The sequence below is a fragment of the Schistocerca americana genome, chromosome 6 (genome assembly GCF_021461395.2).
Source record: "Schistocerca americana isolate TAMUIC-IGC-003095 chromosome 6, iqSchAmer2.1, whole genome shotgun sequence".
Classification (NCBI taxonomy): domain Eukaryota; kingdom Metazoa; phylum Arthropoda; class Insecta; order Orthoptera; family Acrididae; genus Schistocerca; species Schistocerca americana.
Genome location: NC_060124.1, coordinates 606,290,308 through 606,305,545, shown reverse-complemented (window position 1 = coordinate 606,305,545; position 15,238 = coordinate 606,290,308). Strand labels below are relative to the sequence as shown.

General features: G+C 37.5%; 2 protein-coding genes across 2 annotated transcripts in view; both read left to right on the top strand.

Annotated features, from left to right (window-relative positions):
* Nucleotides 1–15,238, top strand: part of LOC124619197 (CCR4-NOT transcription complex subunit 6-like) — a 139,369-nt gene that overhangs the window by 76,759 nt on the left and 47,372 nt on the right. The window lies entirely within an intron of this gene.
* Nucleotides 11,580–12,620, top strand: LOC124619198 (protein YIPF5). Its single transcript, XM_047145416.1, has one exon. It carries the CDS (start codon nt 11,749–11,751, stop codon nt 12,511–12,513), a length of 765 nt encoding a protein of 254 aa, XP_047001372.1. The 5' UTR covers nt 11,580–11,748; the 3' UTR covers nt 12,514–12,620.

Below are 15,238 nucleotides of genomic sequence, written 5' to 3'. Positions count from 1 at the left end.
AAAATCTATGTAGACCACCCTGTGGCATAAGTATAGAGTTGAATGTAACATGCTTGGTTTCAGTGGCTGCTTCACAATGTGGGTTGTCTGGATCCTCCCCTCCGTCAGCTGTCCTGAACCGTGCAGAAGGGAGTAAGGATACAACACATTCTCTACTTCTAAAATTATCCTGGCCTTAACCCATGGTAACCTACTTTCACCACACCCTGGACCCAATAGTTTCTGCCCCCTCTGCCCATTTGCATCCTCCCTATTCACATACCCTCACCCTCCTTGTGAGCCCCTTCTGACCGCACACCCACCCCTTCTTTCCCCTTTCCCTTTCCTCTCATGGTGGGCATCTCATCATGCCTCCTTCCAGTGTCTGTAAGACAACACTTTTCTCTCCCTCCACCCATTCCCTGCTATCCCTTCCCCTTCCCCCACTCCCTCCAGATTGCTGATTCTTTTCAGTGTGACACTTGCATTTCATTCCTAGCTGCAGTAGATGATGATAATACATGTGTGAGGTGTGCTTACTTCTGTGGATGAATGCATGTGTGTGTTTCCTTTTTTGAAGAAGGCTTTTGTGTTTCCTTTTTTGAAGAAGGCTTTGGTGGAATGGGTAACTGTGTAACAACCTTTTTGGTGTGCCTGTATGCAACACAGTGTGTTATCTTTTGTGTTAGTAGCAGTCTATCCTTGTCCTTATACACCGAATTACTGGATGACTAAGAATAAAGTTCCCCTCTGGCAGTGAGGAACAATGTTCAAAGATTTACTTAGATTCTGTCCTTATGTATTTCTTGTGTTAATATTATTAGTAACTCCTATCTATATTCTATGTAACGTTAATGCATTCTGTGCAAAATAACCACCCTGGGCATGTCTGCACACTGCTCCGCCAGTGATTCATAAGGTGCACAGCAAAGGGTCAGTATAACTGTGTGAATCACCCTGTGGTAGTTTCATATTACATAGTGGGGTAGAGAGCATGAGAAATCACCTGCTCCCTTTTCATTTTGCGGATGTATAAAGGAGGTAAGTGCATGACCACAACCCAACGACAACATTAATTTCGTACCCTTAATAATCTGCAATTTTTTTCCATTCCCTGCAACACGGAAGCTATTAGTCCTAGAGCTAAAATAAATAGGACCTTTCTTATGGAAAAGTTAGTGTTGTTTCATTTTGTGCTGGGAAACATTTTTGCTAGAAGCAGCGGTTTTTTAGTTATTCAAGAAAAAAATAAAAAATCAACCTTTAAATGAGAATGCTCCCACCCACACACCTGCACCTCACTGGTCAAGATTTTTACTATGTTTTTATGACACTCCCTCCGACCATTATATAAAAAATTGTGGCTGCATGACTTCTTCTATTTACCTTTGCGGCCTTAATTGACTGGGCTTATATCTCTAAACACATAAAAACATTCACACAGTTGAAATTAATATGACAAAACTAGAGAGGACTGTTACAATTGGCCACATAATCATATTCTCAGATATATGTAATTGAAAGAATGTGTATAGTTACTAGGATTGTAAGAAATTGTGAGAAGCCAATATAGTTGTCCCACACCAGATGCTCAATCCAGTCTGTCATAGGTGGGTGTTCACTTAGATGATTGTGAGTCAGGAAGGTGACATTACATTATTCCACTAAGGCATTATCATGGTGCTTTTCTCAGTATATTTGTAACAACACTATTTTTCTGCAAGCACAGGAATTGAGTTAATAACTCGAAAACAGTTACTATTGTGTTAAAGTGGAAAGACTGGAATTTGGAAACAAATGGATGCAAATACCCATAGTATTATTCCTACTCTTACTACACCTGTTTGGTGACCAACTGAATCATGTGGTACAGATACTATCCAAGAGGAGGAGGAGGAGGAGGAGGAGGAGAGACATCTGGTATCCTACTGACAATTTATGCATCCCAGAATAGTTAGGTGAAGCATAAATGTCTGAACAGTACATACACTCCATGTACTAAATGTCTATTGGCCAGCAGTTGATAGAACATAATGTTCACTGTGTACTGTGAATCATATGGGGGTGATATTATTAGTGAGTAGAATGTAAATGTTGGAGTTCTATTAATTACAATTGAAATTATAAAAAAAAAAAAAAACCGTAATGCATATGTAAGCTATGTTAAACATTAATCTCCCAAATCACAGCAGGCTATCAAGTGAACTGCAGATGTGCACTATCAGAATGTGAATAAATATTAGCATGGTTCAAGTTTTCAATAGATTTTACACAAGTCTGGCGTACAATACTCACTGATCTGTGTCTACCTGTGACATCCTCACTATCACATACCTATGGGAATATAATTAAGTGGCCCAGATTAGTACTTTATTGTACTATGGTCCTTCCTACTCTTTTCATACTGGTTTCGATTACGTGAATGGCTTATGTATTTAGAGATAATTCCACTGTAAAGATTTCTTAACCCTTTAATGCAACACTTTATTTTAAACTATAAAAATTATCATGTTTTTTTTTTTATAGTGCCTATATACTGAGAAAAATACAAAAGAAATTTATCCTTAAAATTAGTATGCACTGTTAACAATTAACACTTTGTGACTGATCACCTTTCAGAAACGACTTCCTGACACTTAAATCTATACTCGATGTTAACAAATTTCTCTTCTTCAGAAACGCTTTCCTTGCCATTGCCAGTCTACATTTTATATCCTCTCTACTTCGACCATCATCAGTTATTTTACTCCCTAAATAGCAAAACTCCTTTACTACTTTAAGTGTCTCATTTCGTAATCTAATTCCCTCAGCATCACCTGATTTAAATTGACTACATTCCATTATCCTCATTTTGCTTTTGTTAATGTTCATCTTATATCCTCCTTTCAAGACACTGTCCATTCTGTTCAACTGCTCTTCCAAGTCCTTTGCTGTCCCTGACAGAATTACGTCATCGGCGAACCTCAAAGTTTTTATTTCTTCTCCATGAATTTTAATACCTACTCCAAATTTTTCTTTTGTTTCCTTTACTGCTTGAGCAATATACAGATTGAATAACATCGGGGAGAGGCTACAACCCTGTCTCACTCCCTTCCCAACCACTGCTTCCCTTTGGTGTCCCTCGACTCTCATAACTGCCATCTGGTTTCTGTACAAATCGTAAATAGCCTTTCGCTCCCTGTATTTTACCCCTGCCACCTTCAGAATTTGAAAGAGAGTATTCCAATTAACGTTGTCAAAAGCTTTCTCTAAGTCTACAAATGCTAGAAACGTAGGTTTGCCTTTTCTTAATCTTTCTTCTAAGATAAGTCGTAAGGTTAGTATTGCCTCACGTGTTCCAACATTTCTATGGAATCCAAACTGATCTTCCCCGAGGTCCGCTTCTACCAGTTTTTCCATTCGACTGTAAAGAATTCGCGTTAGTATTTTGCAGCTGTGACTTATTAAACTGATAGTTCGGTAATTTTCACATCTGTCAACACCTGCTGTTGTCTGTTTAGACAAGAAGAGAATAGAAGCTTTCGAAATGTGGTGCTACAGAAGAATGCTGAAGATTAGATGGGTAGATCACATAACTAATGAGGAGGTATTGAATAGAATTGGGGAGAAGAGGAGTTTGTGGCACAACTTGACTAGAAGAAGGGACCGGTTGGTAGGACATGTTTTGAGGCATCATGATGGATCACAAATTTAGCATTGGAGGGTAGCATGGAGGGTAAAAATCGTAGAGGGAGACCAAGAGATGAATACACTAAGCAGATTCAGAAGGATGTAGGTTGCAGTAAGTACTGGAGATGAAGAAGCTTGCACAGGATAGAGTAGCATGGAGAGCTGCATCAAACCAGTCTCAGGACTGAAGACCACAACAACAACGACTGATCACCTACATAATGCATTAAAGTGTTCATTGTAAACAAAATGGTGGATGCAAACATTATATGTTAAAGTGTAACTCATAAGGTAGAAAATACTTTTGTGTATAAATGATGACACCATGGGTCAGACTAAATAATTATAGTGACTTGAACAACTTCTACTTTATCATATGGTGCTCTCACAGGTGGGCATTAGACTAATTTCATGTTCTGATCATATGATCTACGAGACATAAAATAGTTTTCATTATATCTCAACTAGTGAACTGGCAATTCTTTGTAAACGCTACAATGCTTCATAATTGCTAAATATGTGTAGGAAGTGGATATATATCATAATCAGGAGTATCCCTGGAAATTATATCAGGATGTAAATTTCAACTCCTAATTGTGAATTCAACTATTTTTAAATTATGTAACTCAAAATTATATTGCATAATATAAGTGAAGAAAACTCCTTTGTTTTCATTTTTGATTGTTTTTAAGATTTTTAAATTTTTTTTATACAGAAAAATTACAGAATTTTAGAATGTACAGTATTTTTCATTTTTTGGGTACTGTGTTATAAGGGCATGAACTAGTTTTCTGAATTACTGGGTTGCTAAACATAATACACAACTGACACTGCAAAAAAATTGCCTAATTGTTTAAATGCCTGGTATCAAGTTAAAACCGACAATCATGAAAAAAACAAGAAGTATACTTGTGTGGATACAATTTTTGTTTACAATTGTATATCACACAGTTTCAGATAAGCACATGTGCGAATACTGCCTTGTTGTTTTCCTGCTTACAGTACCACACATGTACAGTGGTGATTTCTGAGTGTAAAGCATTTCGTGTTCTGCAGTTCCCTAAGAGCAGGTCTGTAACTTCAGTTCAGGATATGTTTTGTTTAAAGTTTGTGATCCCCATGTGGCAAAAACATCTCTCAATGGTATAGTCAATTCGAAATGACAGGATGCATGTGTAAAGACAAAGGCATGGGATGACCAAAAATAAAAATGTCTGAAGAGGATGTGGACACTTTCACAACAGCTTTCCTAAATAGCCCTAAGAAATCTGTTCGGAAAGCAAGTCTTAAACTTCAGTTGCCAAAGATGACAATGTGGAAGGTTTAACAAAACATTTACACATACATCCGTACCTGTTATAGTTGGTACATGCCTTAAAACCAGATGACTGTGGTGTACAATATAGCTTTCCAAGTGAAGTGTTGCACCAGGAATGTGACTTTCTTGATTATGCGTTGTTTAGTGGTGAGGCAACCTTTCATCTAAGCAGGAATGTAAATACTCATAATGTTTGTATCTGGGGGTCAGTACATCTTCATGAACCTATGCAATATCAAAAAGTTCCCCAAAATTAAATATTTACTGTGCTGTGTCAGATCATATTTTTTTCACTGCAGTTACCATTATGGGGGTGGCTTATCTGCATATGTTGCAAGAATGGCTCTTGTCCCAATTAGAAGGTGAACTTGGAAACTTTGTCAACAAGATGGAACCCCTCCCCATTGACATCTCTTTGTATGAAAGTGGTTGAATATTGAGGTTCCTGTCAGTTGGATTGGTTGTAAAGGGTCAGTATAACAGAGCTCTTTACTGCTGGCTTTAATGTTCAGCTGACATCACGTCATGCATTTTTTTTTTCCTTTGAGCCTTTATAAAATATCATCTTGATGTTCTGGTGCAACCTAGTGATTTGCTAGAGATGAGGTGCAGAACTGAAGAGGTTATTGCTTTCGTTACTCTGGACTTGTTAACCAAAGTGTGTGAAGAATTGGAGTTTAGGTTGATGTGGGGCATATAACTGAAGGTGCACATATTGAACATTTGTAAGGAAAACTAGTGTAGTTTATCTTTAATTTAATGTATGATTTGTTGTAAATAGCCTAAATTAAACTGTTGAAACTGAGACATTCTTGTATGGGCTCCCTATACATGAGAGAAACAATTGGTCTAATAGTTTAAGTGCCCTGATATCATAGTTAAATCTGCAAGAAAGGAAACGAAACCACATTTTCTGAGCACAGCACAAAATTTTCTTTCTCTCAGAAATCCTGTGCACTGTTTTTTACACACACACACACACACACACACACACACACACACACACACACACCTGGTGCCTCCCCTTTGCAACCCCAAAATCTCTCATGCCTCCTACATCTGTTTATTTATTAATTTGTTTGCTTTTTTTGAAAAAGTTTATTAGACAGTAATCTGGAATCTACACTTAATGAAACAAAAGAGGGTTACCAAATATAGAGCAATGCAAAACTATAATATTTCAAAGAAATTGGTAGCAAAAATTAAATCTCATTCTGTCTTTCTTACATAACTAATGGTATTGTTTTCACTTGAACAACACTTTTCACATATACTATTTTTTTTATGTGATCAAACTCTCAAAAAAATTCAGAACGTCAATAACAGGGTTGAAATTGTTTTCCTTTAAGCAGCTCATGAATGTTCAGTTGTGAATTAGTTAAAACGCATCTCAGCTCACTCTCTGCATTCAGATGATTGTGGTGTTTTGTTTTCATGATGGCCACTATCAAGAATCTGGCCTCACATAGGTATGTAAACAAGAACTGTGCAAGGACTTTTAAGGCTTCCTTTGACATTTCTGGATAAATAGGAAGGAAACTGGCGCAAAATCGTGTTGCCTTTGTAGAAGTTCATTGAATTGAGCGAATAATGGAAAGTTAGTTGGTGAATGGTTGACTTCAGTTTTTTTGGGAAATTCTATGAAAGTGTGGTTCAACTGTAAAGGAGACCACATGTGGGACGCTAGTGCGACCTATTCTTGTGTACTGCTTGGGTGTTTGTGATTGTATGAGGTCACATTAAAGGAAGACATCGAAGCAATTCAGAGGTGGAGTGACACAAGTGTTACAGACATGCGTTGAGAATGTCAATGGGAATCCTGGAATGGAATGTAATGTTGTTTTCGAGGAACACTATTGAGAAAATTTAGAGAACTGCCATTTGAACTTCACTGCAGAACGATCTTGTTGTCTCCAACTTATATTGTAAGTAAGGACCATGAAGATAAGATACGAGAAATTAGGGCTCATATGGAAGCATACAGACAATCATTTTTCCCTCATTCTGTTTGCCAGTGTAACAGGAAAGGAAATGACTAGTTGTGGTACAGGGTACCCCTGCCATGCGCTGTATAGTGGATTGTGGAGTAATGTTGTAGATGTAGTAATGGGAGCATTCAGACAATACTTCCATAGTTGTGTCTTTTCTAAGAAAGCACTTACGATGTCACTCACATCTGTTATTGTGGGCTCCACTTTCAGGTTATTCAGTGTTTCAAAAAAGTCTGCAAGATATGCTACGAAAATTGTAAAGCTATCATCAGTGAATTGATGATGCTCAACTCCCCCCTGACTCAAAAGAAATACAGTAGTTCTACCTCTGAGACTTGGAAATAAAGAACCACAGCACTTGACTTAATTTTATTAACTACACGGATAGCCTCTTTAAGTGCAGTGTTAGCTTTCATAAAGTTTTAGACTCTAGGGCTTGTCTGTGGTTCATAAAGATTAGTTGGAGTGTTTCTTTGGCAATACTTAGTGAGCCAGAGCATTACCTAACATGGCTGCTACTCTGTCAGTACAAATTCCCTTAACTCTGTCCCAAGACAAACTATGTTCAGCCAAGTGATCAAATATTAAATGCTCTGAATAACCAAGCATCACCCATTGGCATATTTTGCGATGTCTCAAAGGCTTTTGACTGTGTGAATCACAAAATTCTTGTAGATAAACTTAAGTATTGTGGTATGAGTGGAACAGTGCACAAATGGTTTAATTCATATTTAATTGGAAGAAAGTAGAAGGTTGAATTTAACAGTACAGATAGTCTGCAAAAGTCAGCGAAATCCTCTAGTTAGGGAGGTATCCAGAATGGTACCTCATAGGATTCAGTCTTGGGTCCCTTATTGTTGTTAATATATAATAATGACTTGCTCCTCTTGTGTTCATGAAGATGCAAAGCTTTTTGCTGACGATACAAGTATAGTGATCACACCCCACAAAAAGAATTAGCTGAGAAATTGTAAATAATGTCTTTCAGTAAATTATTAAGTGGTTCTCTGCAAAAGGACTCTCACTAGATTTTGAGAAAATACAGTATATACCGCTCTGTACAGTAAATGATGTAACACCATTGATAAATATAGACTTTGAATGGAAGTCTGTTGCTAATGCAGAATATTCAAAATTTCTGGGTGTGTGCATTTATGAGAAACTGAACTGGAAGAAACACATTAATGATTTTCTGAAACTATTAGGTTCAGCTACTTATTTGGTGATAAACGTATCAGTAAATTAGCCTGCTGTGCCTATTTTCAGTTACTGCTTTCATATGGCATCATATTTTGGGCTAATTCATTATTAAGAGAAAAAGTATTCATTGTACAAAAGTGTGTAGTCAGAATGATAGCTGGAGCCCACCTGAGATCACCTTGCAGACTTTTTTTCTTCCCCCCCCCCCCCCCCCCTCACCACACACACACACACACACACACAAAGTTTTCAAAGGAGAAATAACACATTACAAGCCAATGAGCCTACACTTCAATTCAACAGGCAAAGTGATTAGCAATGACAAAGACAACTGTGAGTTAACCACCAAAATACTTCAAATTGAAAAATCTTCTAAACTGCGAGGAACCAACACATGACTAATTTCCAGGCAGCTTCAAAAGGAAAAACCCACCTTCACAACCACCAACACTGCATCAAATCGAACAATACATTTGCTAGCTGAAAAACAATGGAGCCCCAGATGGAGATGGGACATTAGCTGAGATGTGGAAACTGGGAGGGCAGCGGGCAGCTGAAACCATTTAGGAGGTTGTTAAAGATTGCTGGAAACAAGCCATAATTCATCCACAACATAAAAACAGTTACAGGACAGATACCAACAATTACTGAGACATATCTCTGTTTTCAGCCATCTTCAAAATTATATCCAAAGCTGTACTGCATAAAATAGAAGATGAAGCAGAATACACAATTGGCGAGTACCAAGCAGGGTTCAGAAAAAAACAGATCATGCCCGGAGCAAATTTTTAAATTGAAAACTGTCCTCAGGATCAGAACAACATGGAAACTTAACACAGTTGTTGCTCTCATGAATTTCAAAAAATCATATGATTCTGTAGATAATCAGACAGTATTCCTAACACTGGGAGAAGCAGATATCTTCAAAAACCCCAAACAATTAGTTGAACAGACATGACTTCAAAAGTTAAATGTCTAGGAGAAGTTTTGGAATCCTTCAGAATAAACGTAGGTGTTTGATTATCTTCAATCTTGTCTTAGACAAGGTCATGAGAGAGTGAGACAAAGAACTACAAGAAAGAAACATAGGAATCCATGTAGGACAAGGAAGAGGAAGATTTGAGGTGAAATGTCAAGCTTTTGCTGATGATATCACAGTAATTTCTAGGGTCAAAACAGATGCAAAGATAATTATAGAAACATTTCACAAAATTGCAGTAGCTAAAACTGAATTATTAATATCATATGAGAAAATGGAATACATTGATCAAAAAAAAAAAAAAAAAAAAAAAAAAAATGAAGAAAATGGAATTAGTGTAACAACTCATCCAAAACTGTTATAATAAATCAGTATCATTCCAGGCAAAAATTAAACACTATGCAACAGTAATTAAACTGGAAGCACTGTACAGATCCGAATGCCTAACACCAAATAAAAGAGGTGAGCAAGAAGAACTGGAAAAGAAAGAAAGGAAAATACCCAGAAAAATTTTAGGTCCACAAAAGAACGAAGATAACAGGACAAAGAGGAGAAATGAACATCTATACAGAAACATAGAAACTATCACAGGCACAATAAGAATGAGGAGATTAAAAAAATTTATGGTCGTATTTACAGAATGAATGACAATAGGCTAACAAAGAAAATTTATAATTTCATTTCCAAATTACTGGTAAAAAAAAAAAAAAAGAAAACAACAGGATGTCTGGAAGAGAGAAGGAAGTATATACCTAAGAAAACTTAACATCGCAGAAGACGCCAAACAGAACAGGGAAAGTTCAAGGCTACTGATCAATGTTGCAAAGTTTCCTGTCTAACAACGAAATTCACAACCTAGGAGGGTGATGTTAATGATCAGAGACAGGCGTTGAGCCAAAGCATGAAGCAACTATGGGATGTACCGTTGTCTTAGGTTGTAAGTGGTCTATAATTGGCCAATTCCGTAATTAAAATATAGGCGCAAGAACAGTTAACCTTACGACCGGTAGAGAAGATATCTATAAAATATGCCCTATGAGAATTATGGAGACTATTATGTTCTGTATGTGCTGACGTATGCTACTTTAGGAAAAAAAATTAACTGTGTGCACAGATATCGTACATCTGAAGATGAAACGTGAAAAATCGAAATTAAACAACTTTGGAATATCATCCTTGCAGCCTGAGGCCATTTCTTCTGTTACTGCTATAATAAACGGTTGCGTTGCTACCAATCCAGTACGATGGATAGTCAAGATAGGTCCTATATGTAAATGGCTAAGGCCGATTCACACACTCATATTGTCCGTTACATGATGTCATGTCACGTCAAGTGAAGTCAAGGCAGTTGATCTCATTTTGCATTGGTGTCCTCAACTATTCTTTTCGCGTGAATTGCGATCTTCGCAAAATGAAAGTCTATCGTTTATATGCGCGAAGCGCACATACACAATGCACTAGCTTATATACGTGGATGCTGGAGTCAACATTTGTACAAAATTGACATTTATTGGATTCAAGTGCAGGGATAGCGTGTATATTAGAGAAGGGAGATCGAAGTGCAAACCAACACAGAGAAAGTGCGTGGGTGCGAAAAAATCATTACGTGGCACAGAAGGGGAATTTCACGCATTATATGTGGAGCTTGAATAAGAGGAATCGCATTTTATTTTTTGGAAAGTGGAAGCTTCAGTTTTTTTCAGTTGTTACGTCAAACTACCCCCCAGAATTACTAGAAGGAACACAGTGTTGCCAGCTGCAATCACATCCCGTGAAAATTTGGTTTGAGGGCTAATCCAGTACAAATTTTCGAGAGTTAGTCGTATCTCCCTCAATACATTTTCCTTCAAGATAGGTTTCTTTACACGGTGTATTTGGCTTTTAATAGTTCAGGTGCCTTGTTAGTGTTTGGGTTAGCTAGTGAAACCACATAAATATTGGTCACTGATGCTTGTTAGACTATTTTACACACAATCAGAGAGCCGCTTAACAATAAATAGGCATGCCACAAGTACTTATTTAAACAAAGAACTTGCTGTATCTGCATCTTTCAGTGCATTTCCGTATATAACACTAAAAATGCCTTACAACATACAAATAAATTCGACCTTCTAATCAATCCGATTCTACCAACGCCACCTATAAAGGTGGCGTTGATTCTACCCAAAGTACTTTTTTCTCATGTTGCAGCCATGTTACAGTTCATTACTGCATTTCATTGTGACGAGACGAGACATGACATGACGTGACGGCGAGTATGAATTGTGTGATACCAAACGTACTAAAAATATTCAATTTGAGTATGTCACTATACAATACTGTTACTTGATATTTCAAAATTTACTTTCTTTCTGTTTACGATTTTTGTTATTAGATTAGCAAAAAGCGATTGTAAGCGCTCCGAATTGTCATGAATCGATAGTAGTTTCTCGTGTCTCCGCGGTAGCGCTGTGTGTCTGACAAGAGCCCTGCAGAATGTAAACGGACAACGGTGCGTACTGCGTAGGAGCTCGCAGACAGTGAATTGAGGCGTGGATGTTGTGATTGTGGGAAAGGCTTGCGGCTTACAGACATTATTACAAGCTGTGTTAAGTGTGTAAATACGTTCAATCATGAATTCATATGATGAACAGTTTCAAAACCAATACGGTTACAACGTGGGTGACGTAAATTTCGAAGTGCAAGATCAGCTCCAGTTCCAAACATTCCCAGAGAGTTATGACAGCGGTGAACGCAACGATGCAGCCGCGAAAGATATGTACTTCGACCCCACAGCATCTCAAAATTTTTACAGTCAAGAATCGTATACTGGGCAGAGATTTCAGAAATCTTGGAACAACGCCGAAGATGAAGAAGAACCGCCTTTGCTGGAAGAACTTGGTATTGACCCTACTCGTATAATGGAAAAAACAGTGGCTGCATTGAACCCATTTCATCGTTATGGACCTACGGATGATGCTGCCTTTTTGCTACAGGATCCTGACCTGGCTGGGCCACTAGCATTTTGTATTATAATGGCAGTTTCGCTTCTCGTCACTGGCGGAAAAGCTCATTTTGGATACATTTATGGCATAGCAGTGTCGAGTTGCATCTTGATGTACTGCTTATTGAACCTAATGGCAGCCAAAACAAATATACCATTTCCATTTGTAGCTTCAGTACTGGGATATTGCTTACTTCCAGTACTAACGATACCATTCATTGGTTTATTTGGAAACACTGTTGGTATTTTAATAGCTACATTGGCAGTTATATACAGTAGTCTATCAGCATCACGTTTGTTCGTTACTATACTTGGAGACCAGGATCAGAGAGCCTTAATTGCTTATCCCTGTGCACTCGTTTATGGTGCTTTTGCACTTATAATAATTTTTTAGGTGTTGTGTGCAACATTGACATGTGAGTATTGAGTAATGAGAGTCTGTGCAAAATGTTTCAATAATATGTACTAAACTCATAATAAAATTTCTAATATTCTTCCTTATGTTTTGGTTTTCTGATTGCTCTTACCTTTTCCGCCCGTTTGATGCGTTTGTGGCACTGTAACAGTTTTTGTTTACTAAGTGCCAAATTGGCAGGTACAGTCAGTGTATCCTATACTGTATCACAGAGAAATTTTAAGTTTAACTTTAGTGGTGACATTATGGAACCTGCAGGATGTGTATTTATTCGAGACTCAATCGTTTTCTATGAACAATCGTTTTCTATGAACAGTTTTGTTTCTCACCCTTATTGCAGCTGGCTCATTCAATAATTTGTGATACAAATTTCGACATAGAACTGCAGTGGTATACTCTTGTCTGTTGCTCCCTCTCCTCCCTCCCCACATGGACACACATGCCGATAACCTGAAAGGTGAGGAAAAAATTATTGTAATCTGTATCACTGAAGGGACAAACAAAAGTAGGGGACCTTTTTTTTCCAATAACAATATATGGATTAAAAGAATTAAGTATAATGTCCAAAACAGCAGAAGTCACAGCTGTGCAGAAAATTATTGCCTTACTCGCCCCTCTCCTGGTCTATGTTGAAGTAAAATGAAAGGTGTGATCATATAATTTTAATTCACAAGTGATATGAAATGAATTGTTGTACTTTTAATACTGTTACGAAGTTCACACTAAAATTTCTTGTCAGTCAGTTTGTATAGAATTGCTGTGTAGTGCTCCTTCCACTCATTACCCTGCAGAATTTCGAATGAATCTTAATACTGACAAACAATTTATTAGTCAGTTGTGCTTTGGAATGATTGCTATGGTTTCTTAATGGTTGTATTTTACTATTATTTTATATATATTTTAATTTATCTAGCTGTGCTTATATGCTGTAGCTCCTAGAGGTTTGTAGTACATATGAACCTTTTGTTTTTTTCTGACTTCATTTTTTGTTTTCGTTTTAATTTTCCTCTTTTTATGATTAATGCAGTATTTACTCTCCCCAGCAGAAAGTGGTGTTATGGACAGATTGTCAAAATACTTCCATCACATGGTTTATTTTCGAGGAATCATAAAATTTTGGGTCTAGTGAATAATGTGTGCTGTCTGTATATTCTTTGGAGTGGTCATATCTTGTGTACACACAATGTTTTTTCTTTCTATGTTAAAGTTATAGGTGTTGTTCATATGTTCTGTTTATTATGTTTAGTTTATTTTTTGTGGATGGTGGCTTAGATTGTGTTTTTACTAGAACATAGTAGGTCTAACGGAGGGCGCCATCTCCACTAAATGTATATATGTGGTCTACTGAGGATGGCAATCCATTTCAGATTGTGCAGTATGCCAGACCTATAAGCATTAAATTTTGGTAAATTTGTGGTAACAGACAGAACTCTAGTATTACTAAGAGTTGTTGGTTAGGTGGGAAGGCGATAGTTTTGTTGTGAGATGGGAAAGCAATTGAATGTCATGATTTTCGTTAAATAAAGTTTGAGATGATAGCAGCGCGGTAATCTAAAAGTTCTCTTGAGCTGCCATAGATGAGATATATCTAATGGATTCATACTTGAGGACCTTCAATGTGAGAGCAGCCTTTTACCACTTGGCATGCCTTAAATGCTTTTGGTGTAGTGCCAATTCCAGATTTTATCTTTAATACCCTCTTAGTCTTACGAGGTTTTTGTCCCCTGGTTAACTCTACCTCTTGAGGTTTGTCATTACGAACTAGAGGTGAGAATTCTTTCTTCGTTGCACTTTTCCCATCCTTCCTTATTTATCCCTTCTAATAACTCTTTGATACCAATATCTTTATTTGGAAGTCCTTGCAAGTGGTAAGTTAAATGATCAGATCACTCCTTGTTTTGATATCCGTCTGATCTTGGAGTTGAACCCCTTGTTGAAATGTAGGGTCAGTATATTGTTTCTCATGTCCCTTACCTTGAGCTTCAGTTTACATTGGACCACTGTGAGAACCATAAAAATGTTCATTGTTGTCTAACCCCTCTGTACGTGAAGTATTGATGTGAAGAACTGTATTGTTTTCCAATCTGTGATGTTTGTGACCTTCTGCTCCTGCATCTTTGAACGTGGAAAATTCTCGTCCTCCAGGAATACATCCCTGCCGACTGTTGTGTGTCAAGTTGTCTTGTCGATGAATGGTTTGTGTGGCAGTGGCCTATGAATCTCAGTTTCTTTGTCTTCTTATCCCACTTCTTGTGATGGGGTTTAGAATGTGAGTCGTTGCACTGCAGCTTAAAATTCTCAAGTGTGGAAAAGAAGGCGCTCCTGTATCAGCCTTTATGGGGCCTTTTATCTCCAAGTGTGGTGGGTGGAGAAAGATTTGATTAGTAGTGGCTGTAGAGACAGCTTCAGCTCAACGCTCTTTTGGTAAGTTGCCATTAAACACCATGGCACAAGCATTTTCAACCAATGTTTGATCAACTGTCAGCAATACCATTTTGCTGTGAACTGCATCGTACTATAAACTTACGAAGTCAGAAGTATTTTGAGATCCTTTATGTATGAGCTGCTATGGACTATGGTTATTTCAACAGTTTCTCGTTCTTTTCTTCCTCATTCCTCTCATCATTTCTAAATTTATCTCTTATTTCTTTTATCCAAGTGGCTTCAATCCTTTTCTTGGGTTTTTCATGGAAGCATTTGGAAC